Source organism: Zootoca vivipara, chromosome 16, assembly GCF_965207765.1.
Source record: "Zootoca vivipara chromosome 16, rZooViv2.hap1.1, whole genome shotgun sequence".
Lineage (NCBI taxonomy): Eukaryota > Metazoa > Chordata > Lepidosauria > Squamata > Lacertidae > Zootoca > Zootoca vivipara.
In genome coordinates, this window is record NC_142599.1 from 34,961,311 (window position 1) to 34,984,065 (window position 22,755).

Consider the following 22,755-nt stretch of genomic DNA (forward strand, 5'->3'; position numbering starts at 1 on the left):
GGGGGGGGGCGGCGGAGCAATCAGTGCACCACGGCGCCGGGTGCCCGATATGCTTAAGACGGCCTGGCTCTGGCCTTCACATTCTGCCTATGGACACCATTAAGGTACAAGAAAGAAAATGAAAATGAAATATAAAGGGGGGAGGGGAGGGGAGAAAAAAAGGTGACAAGGCTTCTGATTCTCTTGTCTATCAGCTAAATATACCTGTTCAAAGTATTCACTCAACTTGACAGTCAACTTGTTCTGTTTTCTACAAACCAATATTTTTTCACTCTTCAAATCCAGTTATTACAAGTTCATTTTCTCTTTCACACAAAATGTCCGTAAGACGTTTCCAATCCTTAATAAATCTCCGGAATGATTTTTCTCTGATTAAACACGTTAACTTTGCCATCTCAGCCAAGTCCAATAATTTTATCATTCCTCTGTAGTCGGTAGGGCTGTATCTTTCCATTTTTATATATGTAACAGCCTCGCCGCTCTAATCATATATTGAAATAATATTCCATAATTCTTCTTATGGAGTGGAGACTTGAACCCTGGTCTCCCCCTGGTCCTAGTCTGATGCTCTAACCACTACACCACACTGGCTGTGGTTGACCTGGCGTGCCCATTTCCCCTGACACACACACTCCCTCTCTATTTCCCTGCAGGTCTCTAGAGGAATCCGTGGGGAAGCCACTTTACCTAATATTTAGGTGAGTCTCATTCTTTCTGTACTCTCCATTCTGATTTCGAAGCCACTGAGCCCAAGATGGGGGACTAGACAGGCCTTTGGTCTAATCCTGCAGCCAAGCTCTTCTTTAGTTCTCATGTCCCTCGATTCCAATTGCCGAAGGGCAGGGAGCAGAACAGAGCTGCTTCCTTCGCGGCCTCTTCATCTGGTTGGTTGCTGTGGGAGTCGCGGGTGGATCAGGTGTTGACCTTTGATCTGACCAGCAGGGGGCTCTTCAAAAGTCCCTTTGACCAGATACAGGTGGGCTTCCAAGACTGGGGGAGTCCGGGTTCCAGAACACCCCTCACACCCCTTTTTAATAATAATAAAAACAAACCAGAGTTTTCTCCCAACTTCTTGTGGTCGTGATCTCAAAAAAGCAAGAGTACCATGGCTAGCTGTTCTTCAAGAGTACTATGGCTAGCTGTCCATCAAGAGTACCATGGCCAGCTGTCCATCAAGAGTACCATGGCTAGCTGTCCTTCAAGAGTACCATGGCTAGCTGTCCTTCAAGAGTACCATGGCTTGTTGTCCTTCAAGAGTACCATGGCCAGCTGTCCATCGAGAGTACCATGGCTTGTTGTCCTTCAAGAGTACCATGGCCAGCTGTCCATCGAGAGTACCATGGCTTGCTCTTCTTCAAGAGTACTATGGCTAGCTGTTATTCAAGAGTACCATGGCTTGCTGTTCTTCAAGAGTACATGGCTTGCTGTTCTTCAAGAGTACATGGCTTGCTGTTCTTCAAGAGTACCATGGCTTGCTGTTTTTCTTACTAGCTGCTGTCAAGCGACAACTATGGGAGAGAAAGCCCAGTCAGCAGAGCTGCTGGAGCAGTCCTGCTTCCCTTCTCTCCCACTGCTGCAACCTGGTGGAGAGAGCAGCCCCCGATGGAGCATGGCTGTAGCACACTGTAGCTGTTTTCTGTTGTAAGGGCCCTGAGTGCGAAAGTGCAAGGTGTGAAACCTCCCAGATAGTTGTGCCCAGTGCTTAAGGCACAAAATGGCACATCCCTTCGGAATCTCAGCCTGGACTGTAAAAGCACAACACACACACACACACACACACAGAGAGAGAGAGAGAGAGAGAGAGGTTGTGGGGTTGTCTTTGAACCTAACCCAGTACAGCTTCAGCCTCCCTTCCTGTCCCCTTCCAGGAACCTCTGCCAGATGCAGGAGGATAACAGCAGCTTCTCCGTGCTCCTGGATCTGTTGTCAGAGCTCTACCAGAAGCAGCCCAAGATCGGTTACCACCTTCTCTACTACCTAAAAGCCAGGTGAGATGGCAAACAATCAGCGAGCCTGGGGGCGGGGGGGGGGGGGCAAGAGGGAAGTCTTGGGAAACTTCTTAAGTCAGGGATGGGGGACCTTGTATGTAAATGCGCAGCACACCCGTTTCCACACATGCACACCCCTCCGTCATCCATCCAGGATAGCAAGAGGCATTATTCCAGACTGGCGCCAAACAGAGAGAGGGGAATGGCTTGGGGAGAGTTCCGAGGGCCGGACAGAGTGGCCTGGAGGGCCGCATTCAACCTCATCTAGTGAGATCGTGGCTGGGACTGGCAGTGGGGAGGAAACCTCACTTCTCACCGCTTTCCACTGTGCGCCATCACATCCACACACCATGCGTTTCGAGGGCGTGGCTTCCCCCACCCCCCAAAAAACTTGGGAACTGTAGTTCACCCCTCACAGAGCAACAGTTCTCAGTGCTAGCGAACTACGGTTCCCAGGATTCCTTGCAGGGGGGCGGTGTGTGCTTTAATACATGGTGTGGACGTGACATTTCCCTTTGGCCTATCATATCACAATCCCTGGGCAAAGCCCATACAGCACACATGGGGTGAACTTCCAACCCTCTCTAGATGCTGCTGAACCTCCAGCCGCCCAGCAACTACGGCTGGCGGCCCAGGGATGATGGTTGTGATGTATTCCAGCAATGTAAAAAGGTAAAGGTAAAGGGACCCCTGACCATTAGGTCCAGTCGTGACCGACTCTGGGGTTGTGCGCTCATCTCGCATTATTGGCCGAGGGAGCCGGCGTACAGCTTCTGGGTCATGTGGCCAGCATGACAAAGCTGCTTCTGGCAAACCAGAGCAGCACATGGAAACGCCGTTTACCTTCCCGCTATAGCGGTTCCTATTTATCTACTTGCATTTTGACGTGCTTTCGAACTGCTAGGTTGGCAGGAGCTGGGACCAAGCAACGGGAGCTCACCCCGTCACAGGGATTTGAACCGCCGACCTTCTGATCAGCAAGCCCTAGGCTCAGTGGTTTAACCACAGCGCCACCTGGGTCCCTCTCCATTCCAGCAATGTACAAAAGGCCAAAGGCTGTTCCCCACCTGCAGCATGAGGCATCCCTGAACGATACCTAGACGGCGTCGTTCTGCCGCTTTGGGAGCAAGGGAGAAGATAGTTGGGGTGGAGAGTTCAGAGAGGACCAGAAGCTCGGCAGGCAGCTCGGGATCAAGGCTTTGGGGCCATCAAGGCGCAAATTTGGCACAACGGGAGAAGGGCAAATTGCAGCACCATGAAAACCAGCTAGAGCTCTCGCATCTCAGGCACGTGCTCCCAGTGGAACGGCTTCTGCTCCTTTGCTTGCTCACTTGGCTCTTTCCCTTCCGTTTTCTTTTTTTTAAAAAAACAACATTTCAGCAAAGCAGCAGCCGGGAAGATGAACCTCTACGAGTCCTTTGCCCAGGCCACGCAGCTGGGCGACCTGCACACCTGCCTGATGATGGACATGAAGGCTTGCCAGGAGGACGACGTCCGGCTCCTCTGCTTCCTCACTCCTTCCATATACACTGAGGTGAGACCCAGGGGGAGAGGGGGCAAAGGCTGCCCTATCTCTGCACCCCTTCTTAAAACTCAGACTAGACCAGGCACCCCCAAACTGTGGCCCTCCAGATGTTTTGGCCTACAACTCCCGTGATCCTTAGCTAACAGGTCCAGTGGTCATGGATGATGGGAATTGTAGTCCAAAACATCTGGAGGGCCGAAGTTTGGGGATGCCTGGACTAGACTCTGCTCTGCTACCCCGTCATCTCACTGGTTGTGCAGCAGGGGGGAAAAGCGAGCTTCCTATCACAGATGGGGAACATGGATGCGGCCAGTTTGGCAACATTCTGCCCCAGGAGCAAGGAGAACCTGTGGCCCTCCAGCTGTTCCTGGACTCCATGTCCCATCCCTGACTGTGCTGGTTGGGGCTTATGGGAGATGGAGTCTCAACAAGGGGCCACGGTCTCCCCATCCCTTCTTTGCGCCTCTGTAAGTGCATTTAATACGTGATCCCTGATTGGCTTGGACAGGTCTAGGAAGATGGTGAACCTGTGGCCCTCCAGATGCTTCTGGACTCCCATCTCCCATCATCCATGACCATGCTGGTTGGGGCTGATGGGAATTGGAGTCTCAGTAACAGCTAGAGAGGGCCATGGTCTCCCCATCGCTGCTTTGCACTGTAAGTGAATTTAACATGGAATCCCTGATTGGCTGGTACAGGTGTCTAGGAGAGGGTGGAGAACCTGTGGGCTCCCAACTCTCATCATCCCTGACCATTGGCAGCGCTGGTTTCTGGGACTGATGGGAGTTGGAGTCCGACAGCATCTGGAGGCCTCCCCAGCTAAGAGCAATCCCTAGCATATTTCGTGCTTGCTCTTTAAGGCCCCACTCTCTTTCCTTTCCTCTCCAGGACCTTTGCTTCTCTTCCGCCCTCCCGCTCTGCTTCCCCCGGTGTGTTTTTCTCACACGCTCCTTGAGCGATCGCATATGCCTCGCAGACCCTGAGCCATCTCTGGACGCGGCCGGGCTCTGGGGAGGTTTTACGCTGCCTGTTCTCCAGGCCGTTAGGTTTAATGAAACGTTTTATTGCTTCCATCGCTCAGCAGCCGACAAGCCAGCGGGGTGGGGTGAAGCCCTCGTTTGCCAGAGCCCTTTCCCCCAGAACAACCAGACTGCATTATCCTCTGCAGCCTCTGGCTTTCCCCCTTTTCAGCGCGGGAACCTCGTTGCCTTTTTCTTTCCCGTTGCCAGTCTCTCGCTCTGCTCTCTTTGGTCCTCGGGGGAAGGACCCATAGCTCAGTGGGGGAGCATTTGCTTTGCACACAGAAAGTCCCAGGTTCTCTCCCTGACATTGTCCGGTAGGGCTGGGAATGCCCCCTGCTTGAAAGACATGGAGAGCTGCAACTAGTCAGCGGAGATAATAATAATAATAATAGTAATAATAATAATAATATATTTATTTATTTATTTATTTATTTATACCCTCCCCATCTGGCCGGGTTTCCCCCGCCACTCTGGGTGGCTTCCAACAAAATATTAAAATACAACACAGTGGTACCTCTACTTAAGAATTTAATGCGTTCCGAACGCACATTTGTAAGTCGAAAAAAATTGTAAGTCGAATCCCATAGGAATGCATTGGGAGAAAAAAATCCGTAAGTCAGAAGCAACCCCATATAAAAATCCGTAAGTAGAAAAAAATCCTATCTAAACCGCATCCAAGATGGCGGGTGGAGCTCCATTCGTAAGTAGAAACATTCGTAAGTAGAGTTATTCGTAAGTAGAGGTACCACTGTACTGAACTTGATTGTCCCAGTGGTCTAAGGCAGTGGTCCTCAACCTTGGGCCTCCAGATGTTTTTGGCCTACAACTCCCATGATCCTTAGCTAGCAGGACCAGTAGTCAGGGATGATGGGAATTGTAGTCTCAAAACATCTGGAGGCCCAAGGTTGAGGACCACTGGTCTAAGGTATCTCCCTATATTCTTCTTCAGTTCAGAACCATGAGGACTAGAATCACAGGGTTTGGGTTTTTTTTTTAAGGGCTGTGGCTCCGTGACATCATAGAATGAATGTCTCTCATCCAGCCATGGAGGCAGAGCCTGGTCATTGTGGCGGGTGGCCCTCGATAGCCTCTGCAAATTTGTCCTGTCCATTTCCTCCACTTAACCCGAGAGAATTTTCCCTAGGGGGAAAAAAGAGCTTTGTTCTGCCGCTCGAGCAAGAGGGAGAGAACGACGACCTCTCTGCAGAGCGGGAGAGTTGCCGCCACATCTAAAACTATTTTTGTCTTTGCGTTGCTGGCGTTTCGCTTCCTGTTTCGAATGGAGTTGCAAGTGCCAGAGGTCCCCACCCCCACCCCCCGGTCCCCAGCACCTGTTTGACAAAGTGAAACAGCTTTGCCAACAAATTGCCTTGGGCTTTGCCCTGCACGGTTCTCATTCTCTCTCTTACTCTCTTCTATTGCAATACGAGTTCGAGCCAGCTACGCTCAGCCTGTGGCGCCCCCTGCTGCACATAGCGGACAGGACCGCAGGCCTCTCTGTACTCCGAGATTGGGCTGGGTGCTGTGTCCAGTTTTAACCATTTTTAAATATCGAGAAGCTGCTTTTGCTAGTTCAGGACCTTTTATTTATTCTTCCGTTTATATCCTCCACGGCTGCGAGGAAGTGTTTGTACATTTTTTTAACATTCACGAAAACAATATCCCTGTCTGAGTTCTGTGGCCTTGCCTAAACCGAGCTTCAAAAAGTAGTAATTCGCTGTCTCCTTGCACTGAAAAGCAGCATTAGGTCTGTTGTTGCTCTCCCCTGATTGCCTCTCCCTCTTGTCTCAAGTTTCCAGACGAGACCCTGCGGAGCGGGGAGCTGTTGAACATGATTGTGGCCGTCATTGACTCAGCTCAGGTAAGGCCTCTCCTTGTGGAACCACAGGTCAGAGCTGGGTGATCCTGTGTGTTTGCTTTCCTTTGCTCCTTCGAGAACTGCCTCCTCCCTCCTGGTATTGTGTCAATGCAGCAAGGCACACTGCATTGTTTCAGAGGCAGAATTGGGAGGAGATACTCCAAACAGAGGTGCGATTAGCAGCCAGCCCCATCCTCTCTTCCAGATTAGGAATGGGGGGACATGTTGCCTTCCATATGTGGTTGGACTGTACCTCCCATCATCCTGACCATCGGCCATGCCGGCTGGGGCTGATGATAGCTGGAATCCAATAATATCTGAAAGGCCACACATTCCCTTTCTCTGCTTAATAATAATAATAATAATTTATTGGCCAAGTACCAACATACTTGGAATTTTGCTTCGGCTACATTGCAATGTAAACGTACCTTATACAAACATTGTTCCGCATACAATACAATAGCACAGCAAAGGAACCCCACTCCATAACTGGCCTCCCCTTCCGCTACACAACTACGAATTTAACAATTTGATGGCGCAAGGGGAAAAACTGTTCCTGTGCCTAGCCGTTTTTGTGTATAGAGTCCTGTAGCGACTTCCAGGTGGAAGTAAATCAAACAGATGATGACCAGGATGCAAAGGATCTGCGACAATTTGCTCTGCTCTCTTCCTAGCTCGGATAGCATAAAGTGTCTCTATTGAAGGCAAGCTAGCACCAGTTACCCTTTCTGCAATTCTTACTGCTCGTTGGACCTTTTTCTTGTCCATCTTGGAGGCTGCGCCATACCAGGCAGTAATACAATTACAGAGAACAGTTTCAATGATACTGCTATAAAATTGGATCAACATTTCCTGGGGCAAATTACACCTCTAAGCGCATTTAATATGTGATCCCTGATTGTTTGGGACATGTGTCTGGAGCACATCAGCTTGCCTACCCCTGTGGGTGGAGAGACTGATGACTGGGATTGTCCTGTCTTTCTGGGATTTCCCTCCTCTCTCCCACTCCCAGCCCCTGCCAGCCTTCTGGACCACGGTCAGATGTTGCATGCCTGCTGCATGGATGGGCAGTGTTTTAATCCATTCTATTTAGTGCAGTTCCATTCCACCTTTCATTTAAGGAGCTCAAGTTTCTCCCTCCCCGATGTTATCTGCACAAACAACCCTTTTTTGGTAGTAAAATAAAAAAATTCCTTCAGTAGCACCTTAAAGACCAACTAAGTTTTTATTTTGGTATGAGCTTTCGTGTGCATGCACACTTCTTCAGATACCTTTTTTGGTAGGTTAGAGACAGACTGGCCCAAGATTGCCAGGCATCTTTCGTGGCTGAGAGGGGATTCAAACCCTGGGCGCCCGGATCGCAGTCTGATACGCTAACCACTATGTTCTTAGCCTCTGGCTGCATTTGCACCATAAAAAGCACCAACCCAGCAAGGAATCCTGGGAATTGTAGTTTGTTAAAGGGTGCTGGCAGTTATATGTGAGAGATAGACTACAATTCCCATGATTCTTTGCTGGGTGTGTGTGGTTGCTTTAAACTAAGGCATGGTGTGAACACAGCCTCAGAGAGAGCCATAGGGAGAGGTCTTCTCCTGATGGCGACTCTGGTTCAGCTGTGGGGCCTCGGTTGGTCCGGGGCTACACGGAAGCCCTTTCTCCTGACACCCAGAGCACAGCCTTGTCAAAAACAAAGAAAAAAGTGCGGGCCTCTTGCACATGCCCCAGGCTCCCTTCTTTTTGCCATGGAGACCCTGCAGCTGACTCTTCTCCCCCGGCCCCGATCTCCAGGCCAGAGGGCAGGGCACCCACCTTGCAGGCCTCTTCCCCGTTTTCTTTTCCAGAGCTCTGGGCTAAAGAGCCCCCCGAGAGAGAGAGAGAGAGAGAGCAGGGCTGGTGTGCGGTACCAATCCTAAAAGGTTGCTATGGCGCCTGTTTGGAGTGACCCAAAAATAGCCAAAGTGGGAGAGGTTTCATGTGTGTGTGTGTTTGTGAGTCTTGGCAGGCAGTACTTTTGCCTCTGAGCCTGGCTGGGCCTACAGGTTGTTCCCCCACCCCCAAAATAAACCTTTCTCTCCCCTAATATATCCATATCTGCTTCGTTCATCAAGCACTCTCTTTCCCATGCCAGCTTTGAGACGACTGGGTCTTTTTGGCAGGTTTTTCTGGCCAGGAGAGACAGCGAGATAGTATCGCATGTGGGAAATGGTGGGTGGGGCGCCCCCCCTCCGGATCTGACCCCTTGCTGGGCTACTGCTAAGAGTCCTTAGGGGACCCCTAGTCCCCGCCCAATGCTACATTTCCCAGGGTTCCCTGGGAAGAGGGAACTGCTCCGGGAACTGTAGCTTAGTGAAGGGAATAGGGAGCTCTCCTAACAACTCTCAACAGCCTTCGCAATGGACAGTTCCCATAATTCTTTGGGGGAAAGCCATGACTGCTTAAAGTGATATCATAGCGTTTCAAATGGATGGCATGAATGTGGTCTCAGGGTTGTGGTTTATTTCCATGATTTTGCAGCGCAATTACCGTGTTTCTCATATTATAAGACATGTCTTATATTTATTTTTTCCTCAAAAAAACACACTATGGCTTATTTTCAAGGGATTTCTTATTTTTTTCCTCCTCCTCCTGCCGCGGCCGGCATTGCTGCTGTGCCTATCACTATGTCTTATTTTCGGGGTATGGCTTATATTCCTTGAATGCTTAAAAATCCTGCTATGGCTTATTTTATGGGTATGTCTTAAAATATGAGAAACAGGGTACTTGGGGTGGGGGGTTGAACTGACTGACTGACTTCAACTTCCTTCACTCGCATACTCAGCAGCTGGTCACCAACAGTTTCGGTACAATACACCTGTAAAAACAGTGTACTTATGCAACTTGAAATCTTCAGAGCAAGGAACAAGACAAGCTGCCATCTGCTCCATTGGGAGCTTCCTAACCCCCAACCCTGACTCCAACTCCCAGTGGCTAAGGATGATGGGAGTTTGAGATTAGAGCAGTATCTCGGACAGGGGACGGGGCGGGGCTCAGGATCGGGGAGAGCCACCTTGGTGCAAACCAAAGTCTCAGCCTCTTCCCTTCCTCCTTCCTTTCTGCTCGCTCCTCTTCACAGCTCCTCTACTGATTCCTACTCTCCCGTAACACTCAACACACCTAAATCCACACTGAAGGATGCTCGGCTCAGGCAAGGTGGTGTGGGCCCCCTCAAGAATTACGGTTCCGCTTTTAGATGCAGCTTTCAGTTTCTACCTACATTCCTGATGCATATTTCATATTGTTAATAAATCTGTGAGTCTTACTCCCGCTCTCTGTTCTCCCCAGCTCCAGGAATTGGTCTGCCACGTTATGATGGGAAACTTGGTGATGTTTCGGAAGGACTCCGTCCTCAATATTCTGAGTGAGTTGGGCTCAGCGGGGGGGGGGGGGGTGAGGTGCCAAAAAACAAAGTCTTGGTTAAAAGTGGGGGGGAAGAATAAGGAGTGTGTTTAGATAGACCCTTCCGCTTATTCTATAGTAGTGGTTAGAGTGCTGGGCTAGGGCCCGGGAGACCAGGGTTCAATCCTCCCTCATCCGTGAAGCTCGCTGGGAGGACCTTGGGGTCCAGTTACCATCTCTGAGCCTCACAGGGTGGTTCCCAGGGTGGGCGCCGGGATTACCTGGGGGGGGGCAAGGGGGGGGGCAGGGGGCACCAGAAGTGCCAAGGACTTATCAGACTTTGAAAAGCTGGTTTTGTATCACTGAATCAAGCTCACCTGGTTTGTTGAATTAAACTAAACCGTGTTAATTAGATTTTGAATGAATGCGCACTTGATTGCCCTTGTTTCAAATTTCATTGTGTTACCATCTTCCTTAGTGGGACGTGCAAACCTCTATTCCAGATAATCCTTTTTATAGGGTAGGGGGCACTGGGGGTGAGTTTATGGAACCAAGTAGGTTTGGGAGCCCTGCATTAAATAATAATAATAATAATAATAATAATAATAATAATAATAATAATAATGTTTGTTTGTTTGTTTGTTTGTTTGTTTCAAAAAATATTCATATGCTGCTATTGGTTAAAAAAAAATCAGAACGGTTACAATTACACTTGAAACAATGCAAAGACACTGTGAACTGAGATGCCATGCTATGTTTTTGACAGCCAGGCTCTTCCCTGTCTTCCCTCTTTCCCCCTTGCCCACTTTTTCCAGTTCAGAGCTTGGAGTGGGAGACCTTTGAGCAATACTGCACGTGGCAGCTGTTTCTGGCCCACAACATCCCCCTGGAGACCATCATCCCCATCCTCCAACATCTCAAGTATAAAGGTGAGCGTGGCACGAGCGTCCTCTCCGCCGGCCATTTCAGGGTTAGGGGGGGACGCACAGCTGGGCAAAATAGGAATGCTTTCCCACCCCCTTTAGTTTCCTCCTGAAAGCCAGTAATGAGGGAGGTGGAGAGAACTCACCGGGGAGGGCCGTTTTACAAATGTGGGAGCCGCCACCAAGAAGGCCCTGTCAATGCCAACCAGGTTGCTCGCCATAGCTGCCAAGTATCCCGTTTTCGCCGGGAAAACCCCTTTTTTCCTACTGTTTCCCGGCGGTCTCCCGTTTAGGTTTTTATCCCGATATTCTCCCTTAAATCTGCTTCTGTCGGCGGCCATTTTTATGGTCCCGCTTTGCCCTTTTATGGGCACCAGAAAATGGCGGCACCAGCACTGGAAGTCGCTTCTACGCATGACCGGAAACACGTAAAAGCGACTTCCGGTGGCGCTTTGCCCTTCTTTGGGCATCAGAAAATGGCAGTGCCAGCGCCGGAAGTCACTTTTACGTGTTTCCGGTCATGCGTAGAAGCGACTTCCGGCGCTGGCGCCGCCATTTTCTGGTGCCCATAGAAGGGCAAAGTGCCACCGGAAGTTGCGTCTACGCAATTTCCGGTGTCACGGGCTGCCGATCCCGGATCTTTCCGTCCAAGACTTGGCAGGTATGTTGCTCGCTCACCTCAGTGGGGGCACCAATTGCAGGATCCGAGATGGTTGATATTGGGGGAAGATTCTAGTCCTCGTTGAGGAAGGTGCACCTATAGGTACTTGGGTCCCAGGCCATTTCGGGGTTTGCTTACGTAGACCATTTCTGTACCGCTTAGTATAGGAATACCATATACTGCATCTCTAAGCGGCGTGTGACAAACTAAAGCAGGAACAGCACAAAACACCCGATAAAACAATACAAATTACGAATAAAGATATACTCCTTCAGACGCATCTCCCCAGTCTCCTGGCCTCTTACCCAAGACTCCAGCCACCCATCCACTCTGACTCTTACCTGGTGCCCAAACATACTGGCAGAACACCCCCAAAAAACTCACAGCCCAGGAGAGTTTCTGGGACCTGCTGGGATCCGTCACTCTTGACTTCCTTTCATGGAGCTTCCAGACTCTTGTGACCAAGTCCTTTCCCCCTTGCAATAGTTGACAAGAAGGATGCAGTTGCACATGGAAACACACTGCCCGGTGGCACCAACAAGTGTGTGCGTCTGCCGCTATTTATTATGTTTTCATACCGAGAGCCAGTGTAGCGAGGTGGTTTTCAGTGACAGGGCTCAGCTCCAGGATATTTGAAGGAAGAAACGGTTCAAGTTTTCCCTGAGGAGACACAGTGTTCTTTCCTTTCCTCATATGTCGTGGATTAAGAACCACAGGTTTCCATATTATGTGGTGTTTCTTTTCAGATCGTCTGGAGTCTCAGCGTCTAGAGATGCATCTCTCCATAGTTTAATTTCCAGAAACAGAGACATTGCAGGGTCCATGTCTATCTCTCTATCTCTCTATCTCTCTATCTATCATCTATCTATCTATCTATCTGTCTAATTAAACTATCCTCTCCCTGGTTAGGACCCGGGCGACTGGGGTTCGAATCCCCACTCAGCCATAAAGCTCACCTTGGACCAGTCACACTCCCTCCCACAGCCTAACCTACTTCACAAGGTCATTGTGAGGATATAAATGGAGAGGGGGGAGAAGTGCGTTCGCCACCTTGCGCTCTTTGGAGGAAAGGGTGGGATATGAATGTAATAATAAATTACAAGAAACCAAATCTGTGTGCTAACACTGACATACTGGGCCCAGGCTGAAGGCCACAGCTCTGTCGATGCAGTGGCAAATATATATAGATAAGGTGAAACTTAGAAAATTAGAATATCGTCGAAAAGTGCATTTATTTCAGTAATGCAACTTAAAAGGTGAAACCAATGTATGAGACAGATGCATGACGTGCAAAGCAAGGTATGCCAAGCCTTTATTTGTTGTAATTGCAATTATTTGTCGTTAGGCGGGTCAATTATAAATGGAATGTAATTAATGAAATGTAATTGCAATGTGTATTTTTGTTTTATTGTAACTATTTGTTTTATTACTGTGGAGTTTCCAAAAGGAAGCATTTGTAAAAATTAAAAGAGAAAATAATAATAATAATAGGTTGCATTACTGAAATAAATGCACTTTTCGACGATATTCTAATTTTCCGAGTTTCACCTGTATATGTGCTCTGAGCTCTGCATCGGAGCTGGTTAGCAGCTGCCTTAACAAACCTCCCTTTGCCTTTCAGAGCACCCCGAGGCGCTTTCCTGCTTATTGCTGCAGCTGAGACGGGAGAAGTACGTATCCAAAACGCTGTTTGTCACAGTTGCCTCAAGTGTGCTTCGAGCGGAGCTGCCTGGCTTCAGGGCTGCATGGGAAGAAAAGGGTCTCTCGGGGAGGCGGTTGGCATCCGCCAAAATACAGGGATGGCAAGGCAAGGGATGGAGAGAGAGAGAAAGAAAGCAGGCAGGAGGAAGGCATCAGTCGGGGCTTTTAACACTTCCCATGTTTCTCCTGAGTGTGTTCCTATGCAGGTGTAGGGAACCAAGGCCCACACACGGACCTCCACTCCTCTCCGTCTGGCCCTCCTAAGGTTCTGCTTTGCATTGATTTCACCCTATAAGGCAACTTCCTGTGTTTCCCCCGTCTCCTGATGCAACTTCTACCCATGATGGGAAGAACTCTCTGAGCCTTCCAGCTTTTAATAAGCCCAAACTTTTGACACATGGCACCTGTGGGTGGGAAATTAAAGCTATATCTCACACACACACGGTGGATGGCTTGCCTGCCTCCTCTCGCCTCCCCGCTCTATGTAATCGCCCTTTTGGGCTGCGGACGGCATTGCAATGAGTTATGGACAGGGTTCGTGTGGCCACGCTGGCTGGGGAGCTTTGAGAAGCCGAAAGGCAGAGTGCGTTCCCTCCCCACACCCGACTTGCAATTCCAAAATGTTAATTGGCAATCCAAGCACCCGGGAAGGTGTGTTATCTCGTTGCTGGCTTGACCCGATCTGGCTCCCAATTTCCTGCACAGCTGCTCAGAGCAAGGCGAGACATCGTCTGCCCAGGCTCGGCAGACCCGCCCGGAGGCAGCAGCAAACAGCGGTCAAGGGTGTCTGTGCCTTTTCTGATGGCTGGCACCGATAATTGCAGCCGGAGGGGCTTTGTCGGGTGTTCTGCATCCCCGTATGATGCAGATCTTGGAGAACGGCAGTTCCCTTCTGTTGCAAGAATGCCGAGATTTAAAAGCTGGGGCACCTAACCTTTTTATTTCACCGGGTGTGTGTGTGTGTGTGTCACGGTGGATAAAGCCAGCGCATGTGCTAGCACTCAGCCCCTCTCCTCCGCCGATCCCTGCAAACAAGCTGGGGGTGGAGAGGTTATCGCTCTTTTCCCGCTCATCCAATGATAGATTTTTGTGACAGCAAAGGGGCCAGACTGCATCTCCCTGAGGGGCGCTGGGCTGGGCAGAAAGAGTTCTGAAGATCCCCCGAGATGACCGAGGAACTCGGTTGCTACTTAATTTAGCACTGGGTCCGCTCATAACTGAATTGGAGATGGCAGGACAAAAGGTGACGATGGGGAATTATGGGTTGTAGACAGTGGTAGTCCTGCTCAGAGTAGACTCGCCGATATGAATCAAGCTCCATTAATGAGAGAGAGAGAGAGAGAGAGCGCCATGCAATTCTCCAATACTATAAGCTCTGTCCATTCTGAGTTTCTTGGAGCCCCCCAGCTGATGGTTGTCGGAAAGAGGATGGTTCTGGGGTTTTTTTTGTCTCATCCAGTAGAGTTTTTTAGTTACAATCCCTTCTTCAGGCAGAGGCCAGGCATCCGCCAGCGCCTTGCTTTCCGAACTACTGCCTCTGTGACTTCTCTCCCGAAACCGGCTACTGTTCTGTGCTTCCTCCTCCCGACTCGGACCCTCAGGGAGGCCGCAATGTCCCAGCGTGACCTTTGCCAATGGCCCCGCAGAGAGTGCTTTAATTTCTATTCATAAGGGGCCTGGAAGGGAACAGGCTGTCCCTCTCCTCTCCTCTCCCTTTCTCTGACCTGCCACGCTGGACGAACCCTGGAAAGGAAGGCTGCACCCCAGAGCCCAGCGCCTCCTGCTGCCTTGAGGAAATCTCAGGCAGCTTCCCAGCTGCGCGTTCAACAGCAGGGCCATGCTAGGAAAATCCGGCCTTCCTTTGAGGCAGGCTTTGGCTCTGTGGGATATTTTTAAGGGATTCGCGCTGGGCTGGCTTAACTACGACAGCCAGAATACCTGTTGGCTGGACAGGAGCCAGGTCTGAACTCCACTAAGGCTGCTGCCTCCACGTTTTCCACCCTGAGGGCCACATTCCCTTATGGGCAAATTTCCCAGGGGCCGCCCATCGGGTGGGCGGGGCCAGAGGCAGAAGTGGGCGGAGCAACAGATAAACGTTATCTTTGTAGAGTAGGCTGGTTTCCAAGCAGATGCATCCAGACAAGCAAGAAACATGGATCAGAGTTCCAAGAACAGTAAAAGCATTTGAGGGGGTGGAGTTTGGTGAGGGGCGTGGCCTGTGGAGAACTCCCAAGGGCCAGGCAGAGAGGACCGGAGGGCCACATTCCGCTGCCAAGTCTGAGGCTCTCTTATTAAATGAAGACTATGGGTCTTCTCCCGTTCCCCTGGTTTTCTTGCCCCTTTATAAACCGAAACAAAACGGGAATAACAATAAGCCATGCGTTTTGCTGCAGGCCTAGTGAAGACATGGTGAAGATGGTCCTCAGCCGGCCATGCCACCCGGACGACCAGTTCACAACCAGTATTCTCCGGCACTGGTGTATCAAGCATGACGACCTCTTGGCCGAGCACATCAAGTCCCTCTTGATCAAGAACAACAGCCTTCCCCGGAAACGCCAAAGGTAAACGTGGGCTGGGAAGGGAGCAAGAGGTCTCTTCAGGCGGGGGGAGCGGAAGGGACCTACTCCCTTTTTTAAATAATAATAATTTTTATTCATTTTATAAAAAGACATAAAAAAGAAACAATAAAATAAAACAAAAAACATCTTAATATATCATAACATAGCCTTTAAATCCATAGGTGACTTCCTCCACTCCCCTCCATCTGGTTTCACTAATCTAATCTTCTTTTGCAGTCTCTTTAAACTTGTTACCTCATATCATAATTCCATAAAACAACTTAAAATTTAACCTATATCCTAGATAAATTCCCAAAAGCCTATAGCTACTTCTATTGGCATTACTAAATATTACAGTATTTTTTCAGATACAATTTAAATTTCTCCCAATCTTTCTCCACCGTCTCTTCTCCCTGATCACGGAGTCTCCCAGTCAGTTCGGCAAGATCCATGAAGTCCATCATCTTCATTTGCCATTCGTCTATTGTTGGTATCTCTTGACTCTTCCAATTCTTAGCAAGTAGTAGCCTCGCAGCAGTTGTGGCATACAGAAAGAATGTAATGTCCTTTTGGGGGATTTCCTTCCCCACAATTCCCAGTAAAAAGGCTTCTGGTCTCTTAATAAAAGTGCCTTTCAACACTTTTTTCATCTCATTATAAATTTTTTCCCAGTATCTTTTACTTTGGGGCACATCCACCACATATGGTAAAAGGTCCCTTCTTTTTCTTTACATTTTTGGGATCTACTTCCCGGTCGATCTCCGGGTGATTTTGCAGGAGGTCAGCCGGGGTTTTCCGACAGCAAGAACAAGGCTGTTTCTTTCACCTGGCTCAGGAGAGAGGGCCACCTCAACCCTCCAGGGGTTGCTGCAAACTGCAGCTCCCATCAGCGTCCTTAAACTGCGGAACTCGCCGCCACCAGATGTAGCGACAGCCACTAACCTTGTTGTAAACTTCATGCACCATCTGAAAACATCAGCAATAGCAGGCCACCAACCTAGATGGCTTTGAAAGAGGATTGGGCAGATGTGTGGAGGAGGAGGAGGCCAAGGCCAACAGTAGCTACTAGCCACGATGGCTATGCTCTTGTCCCGTAGTCGGAAGCAGGTGTGCTTCTGACCAGCTGCTGGAAGCCACAGGAGGGGAGAATTGCCCTAGTGCTCAAGGGTTCTGCTTGAGGGGTGCCCACTGTGAGAACAGAGTGCTGGACTAGATGAGCCATTGGCCCTGATCCAGCAAGGCACTTCTTGTGTTAGATCCAGCAAACATGGGCAACCTCTTTTCAGGTTCTTGCTCTGCCTGCCTGCCTGTGTAGGGTATTTGGCTGTGGGCCTGCTGCTGCTGCAGGCAGAGGCCGTTCATGTTTCAGTGCTGACTCTGCTCAATGACAGCTCCTTGCACCTAGAAAAACAGTGTGCCAGGGAAAATCTCTTTCTCTCTCTCTACGCACTATCCAAAGGGATTTTGCTGCATGTGGGAATTGCATATAGTTTTATCCTCCATACAGCGCACAGGTAGAGGTTTTGTTGCAATACCTATTTGCCTGTTTCTTGTGCTGCCCTTCTTTCCAAGGATTATTCTGTTTTATCCTCACAATGGGCCCACAAACTGAGTTAGCCTAAGAGAGGGCAACTGAACCAAGAATCACCCAGCAAATGTTTGTTGTTGAGTGGATCAAGAAAAATATATCAGGCCTAATCTCCTGGTGCTCTCTCTTGTCACCGTCATAAGGACTAGAAGCTTGCCCTGCTTATCTTTCTTTAAAAAAATACTGAAAGCTGTAAACTTAAATCTGCACATGCAGAGAGAGCATATGGGCCGTGGGTGAGCCACCTCAAGGTGGCCACCAGCTTCCTCCGTTGCCAGCCCTTCACCAAGGACAAAAATCGCACCTCCTATCGTGTTTTTCTTTTCATCGTCTTATCTGGAGAGAGCAGAGAGCTGCTCTCTTTGCTTCTCCTAATTGGACCCACTTCCTTGAGCCGCTTTCGCCATCTGCATTGCAAACCCGGGGCAATTTATCTGGGAGGCTTCCCTGCGGTGGGGAGCCCACTGTGGTGGCACAGTGCTTCGAGTGCCAGGCTAGGACCTGGGAGAGGCCTGGGTTCCAATCCTTGCTCAGCCATGAATTTCAATGTTTGTGACCCTGGGGTCAGTCGGCTGCCTCTCAGCCTAGCCCTGCCGCACGGGGTTGTGAGGATAAGAGGAGCAGGAGGAGAACTGCAGGTACCACCTTGAGCTGGTATAGCTGCCCTTGATCTCTGCCCCCACCAAGTCTTCTTTTAAAGCCATCCCAGCTGGTTGCTCCTATCCCATAGGAGCAAGTTCCGCAGTTTGCACGCCTCGTGGAGAAGCCTTTTCACCTGAGCCTTCCACATCTAGCTTCATCTGATTCTCTCTCCTAGTGCTAGGAGGAAGGAAAACCTTTCCCTCCGCAGCTCAGAGCTAGAACATCGCCTTTGCGTGGTATCAGGCAGCTTCCTGTGTTCATGGCAAGAAATTTCCCAAAGCAGGACACACACACACACACACACACACACACACGCACACACACACAAAACACGGCATGCAGCCTTTCATTCAGAGAACGAGATCCTTCTAACGTTCACAGAGCAAGGATGACATCTAGTGGAGCGCCTTCTCCAGCGTCCGAGCATCAATGCTAAGCGACTGGACCGGAGCTTATTTTAAAAACGGACGGTGCCCCTTCCCCCAAACATACGAAGCCAAAATAAGCAACTGGGAAGACCACAGACAAGTTTAAAAGCGGATACTCGGAGGGTGGTGGCTACTGTTCCTGCCCAGTTTTTTCCCTAGCTCCTAAGAATTGAGCGGCTCTCAGGCCCCGCTCGCATGCTTCCATTGCAGCCTCTGGGTGTCCACTGTGGGAACAGGTTGCTGGACTAGATGGGCCTTCAAAGCGCTGCTTATGTTCTTAACTCTTGCCTTCATGAGGGCTAGATACTTGGTGCGTTGGTTGTAAGTTGTAGAAGGGGGAAGCAAGCAGACGCTCCCAGGGTTCTGAGTCTTTTGCCGTTGTGTTCCATGTGAAACGTTAGAAGCCCATTTCTAATGACCCTGCCTGCGTTCTCCCCCTTTCCCCCCCTTCCTTTCTCTGACTCTTTGCTTCCAGCTTGCGCAGTTCCAGCAGCAAACTCGCCCAGCTCACCTTGGAACAGATCCTGGAGCACCTAGACAACCTGCGCCTGAACCTCACCAACACCAAACAGAACTGTAAGTGCAGCTTTTCCCTTTGGCAATGAGGCCTTAAAGCTCAGTGCCAGAGCCCTGCTCTGCCGGCAGAAAGTCCCCAGTGCCATCTCCAGGAAGGGCTTATAAAGACTCCCCCACAGAGAGCTGATGCCAGTTGATGTAGACCAGGCATAGGCAAACTCAGCCCTCCAGTTGTTTTGGGACTACAACTCCCATCATCCCTGACCACTGGTCTTGTGAGCTAGGGATGATGGGAGTTGTAGTCCCAAAACATCTGGAGGGCTGAGTTTGCCTATGCCTGATATAGACAGCGCTCAGCTAGGTGGACCAAATGCCTGACTCTGTATAAGCCAGCTTCCTGGTTAAACCAGCACTCTTATTTAAGATCATGAGGACTATACTCTTGTCTGAATTTTAAGTGCAGGACCGTAGCTCAGTGCAGGCAGAAAGTCCCAGGTTTGATTCCTTTTGAAATAAATAAATTTATTTACGCTTTTCAGGTTTATACATTTCACTAATTTTACAGTCATTTTAACATTTCAAAACGTGACTTACTTCCCCCTCTTTCTGTGGTTCCTTAAGTTTATTTTTAATATTTCCTGCATATCACGTACATTAAGTAGAATAGAAACATTGCCACCCGACCCCACCCCCACTCACCACCACCACCACCCCGCCACCTCTTTCCCCCTTTTCTTCCTAAGGTAACACTCATGTCTCAACAAATGAAACAGATCTGTAGAAAATGTAATTTCAAAAAAGAGACATTGCACATACTTTTGTAAACCAAGAAATCTTTAATAAAAACGTGTGTGTGTGTGTATAAAGCTTCTAACTTAATTTGCTCATTTATTCATCTACCTTAAATATATCCTCCTATAAAACTGCAGGTTCTTCCAATAATCCTGCCAATGTTCTTATCTGTTTACAATTTATCTGTAAATATTCAATAAGCCATTTCCATTCTTTTATAAAAAGTTATCTTGATTTCTTATTTTTCCTGTAAGTTTCACCATCTCTGCATATTCCATAAGTTTTTGTATCCATCCTTCCTTTACTGGGACTTTGCTTCTTTCTATTTTTGGGCGAGTAACATTCTTGCCACTGTAGTAGCATACATAGAATCATAGAGTTGGAAGAGACCACAAGGGCCACCCAGTCCAACCCACTGCCAAGCAGGAAACACCATCAAAGCATTCCTGACATATGCCTGTCAAGTCTCTGCTTAAAGACCTCCAAAGGAGGAGACTCCACCACACTCCTTGGTAGCAAATTCCACTGCCAAACAGCTCTTACTGTCAGGAAGTTCTTCCTAATGTTTAGGTGGAATCTTCTTTCTTGTAGTTTGAATCCATTGCTCCATGAATGAGCTTCTATACAGTTTAGGTAGTTCTGTCCTCACAATTCCCCGAATAAGGGTGTTGCTTTTTTACAAACTTTTTTATTTTAAAAAAATAATATTATTGAAGGTTTTCAACATATTGAGCACTAAAATCCAAGCATATTTATAAAAAGCAGTAAAACAAAAAAAGAAGAAAAACGAAAAATATAAAATAGTCATTATCCTTACCAAACACAATTGTGTAAAAAAGAGAAAGAAAGAACAAAGAAGAAATAATTTGGAGGGGGCGGAGCGGACCTTTTATCGCATTTATATCATATACAGGTGAAACTTGGAAAATTAGAATATCGTCGAAAGGTGCATTTATTTCAGTAATGCAACTTATTATTTTTTCTTTTTCTTTTAATTTTTACAAATGCTTTCTTCTGGAAATTCTACAGTAATAAAACAAATAGTTACAATAATTCAAAAATAAACAAAAATAAACATCGCTATTACATTTCATTAATTCCATTCCATTTATAATTGACCCGCCTAACGACAAATAATTACAATTACAACAAATAAAGGCTTGACATATCTTGCTTTGCATGTCATGCATCTATCTCATATATTGGTTTCACCTTTTAAGTTGCGTTACTGAAATAAATGCACTTTTCGACGATATTCTAATTTCCCGAGTTTCACTTGTAATAAAAAAGAAGGGGAAAATAGCTAAAAAGAAAGAGAGGTTCTATTCCCAGTGGCATTTCCAGTTAGGACTGGGAGTGACTCCTGATCTGAAGCACCATCAGTGTAGACCAGGCATCCCCAAACTTCGGCCCTCCAGATGTTTTGGACCACAATTCCCATCTTCCCCGACCACTGGTCCTGTTAGCTAGGGATCATGGGAATTGTAGGCGAAAACATCTGGAGGGCCGCAGTTTGGGGATGCCTGGTGTAGACAATTCCATACTAGGAGTCCAACTCGGCAGAAGGCAGATTGCCTGGGCTCTTACGCATGCAAGTGACTTGGAGTTTAAAAAAACCCTCATCTATGTCATTCATCCTGCGGTCCTCTCGGATGTGCATGTCGCAAGGATGTGAAGCCGCCATGTTTTCTTAAAATTTCATTTCACTGACTTCCTGCTGCTCTTCCCTTCCGATTCCCCGGCAGTTTTCAGCCAAACCCCGATCCTGCAGGCGCTCCAGCACGTCCAGGCCAGCTGTGACGAAGCCCACAAGATGAAGTGAGTGCCCGTTTCTGTATTTGCCTTCGTGGGAGGGGGGTGGGTGGGCAAAGGCTTTCCTTGGTACTGTTTGGGGCTCGGAAAGAGGGTGCCCTCCTTTGCAAAGGAGAGCAAGTGAGCAGGAGAGAGATGGAGAAGAAAGTCTCGCCCTGCAGACTGAGCCGAGCAGAGGTTTGCTTGCAGGGCGAGGAAGGGGAGGGCGTAGAACTTGTTTCTCTCCCCCAAAGCAGGGGCAGGATGTGGGGTGGCACCGTTGCACAATCCCTGAGCCCTGCTGCTGCTGTTTCACTCTCCAAGCGAGCAATCCAGAAAAAGGAGCAAGTAATCTTTCACTTACGTATTTTTATTTTGTAAAATCTATTTGCCGCTTGTTTGTTTGTTTCTTTAAAAAACCAACAACCTCAAAGCAGTTTCCCCAAAGAATGACACAACAAAATTAATAGTAAAAGCAGAAATTTAAGATGTTCAAAGAAATACATCTGAAGGCAGCCCTGTTTAGGGAAGCTTTTAATGTCTAATAGATTATTGTATTTTAATATCCTGTTGGAAGCCGCCCAGAGTGGGTGGGGAAACCCAGCCAGGTGGCCGGGGTATGAATACAGTAATAAGTTATTATTATTATTATTATTATTATTATTATTATTATTATTGATAGGTTTAAAAACCAGATTAAAACACGTGTCAACGTTCTGCCCATCAGGACAGACTTGCCTGTACAAAAAATGTTTTTAGCAAGTGCCAGAAAAGAGCCCAGCAAAAGAAGGCGGCAGCCTGAGGTCAATCGGCAGGGAGTTCCGAAGTGTAGGTGCCGCCTCACTAAAGGGTTGATGGCTTACCAACGTGGAATGAGTGTTATGTGGCACCTGGGATGGTGCCAGTTCTGTAGTCAAGTGGGCTTAAAGGCTGCCTTGCACATAAACAGGCCCCCAAGTTGTTAAGCAAATACTGTATACAAATAGCAAATGGACAGCCAGTGCGGATCTCTGAGCTGAGGTGCTGAAGGCCTCGCATTCTGGCCGCAGCTTCCAGGTCGAGCGCAAGGGAGGCCTTGGGGTTCCCCGACCTGCTGCCACCTGCAAGCCTGAAAATGCTCTTGGGTGCAGAGCTTCTTGCGCAGCCCATGGACCCACCCTGTGCCATCTCCCCTCCCCAGGTTCAGTGACCTCTTCTCCCTGGCCGAAGAGTACGAGGACTCCTCCAGCAAGCCTCCAAAGAGCCGCCGGAAAGCCACCGTCTCCAGCCCCCGCAGCCGGAAGAACGCGGCGCAGCCCGCCAACAACGAGGAAGACACTGCCTCCAGCAGCGCCTCGGTGAGCGGAGACTTTGCGGTGGGGGCTGGGTTATGTGTATGTGCCTGGGA

General features: G+C 48.8%; 1 protein-coding gene across 3 annotated transcripts in view; it reads left to right on the forward strand.

The window, feature by feature from the left end:
* Window positions 1-22,755, forward strand: part of INTS3 (integrator complex subunit 3) — a 76,857-nt gene that overhangs the window by 51,638 nt on the left and 2,464 nt on the right. For all 3 annotated transcript variants that reach the window (XM_035097925.3, XM_035097924.3, XM_035097926.3), the window contains 11 exons: window positions 654-698; window positions 1,869-1,988; window positions 3,369-3,522; window positions 6,328-6,396; window positions 9,715-9,790; window positions 10,584-10,697; window positions 12,974-13,022; window positions 15,447-15,614; window positions 18,745-18,845; window positions 21,323-21,395; window positions 22,549-22,705. In XM_035097925.3, the coding sequence (XP_034953816.1) occupies window positions 654-698; window positions 1,869-1,988; window positions 3,369-3,522; window positions 6,328-6,396; window positions 9,715-9,790; window positions 10,584-10,697; window positions 12,974-13,022; window positions 15,447-15,614; window positions 18,745-18,845; window positions 21,323-21,395; window positions 22,549-22,705 (1,126 nt within the window). The remainder of the gene's footprint in view (window positions 1-653; window positions 699-1,868; window positions 1,989-3,368; window positions 3,523-6,327; window positions 6,397-9,714; window positions 9,791-10,583; window positions 10,698-12,973; window positions 13,023-15,446; window positions 15,615-18,744; window positions 18,846-21,322; window positions 21,396-22,548; window positions 22,706-22,755) is intronic.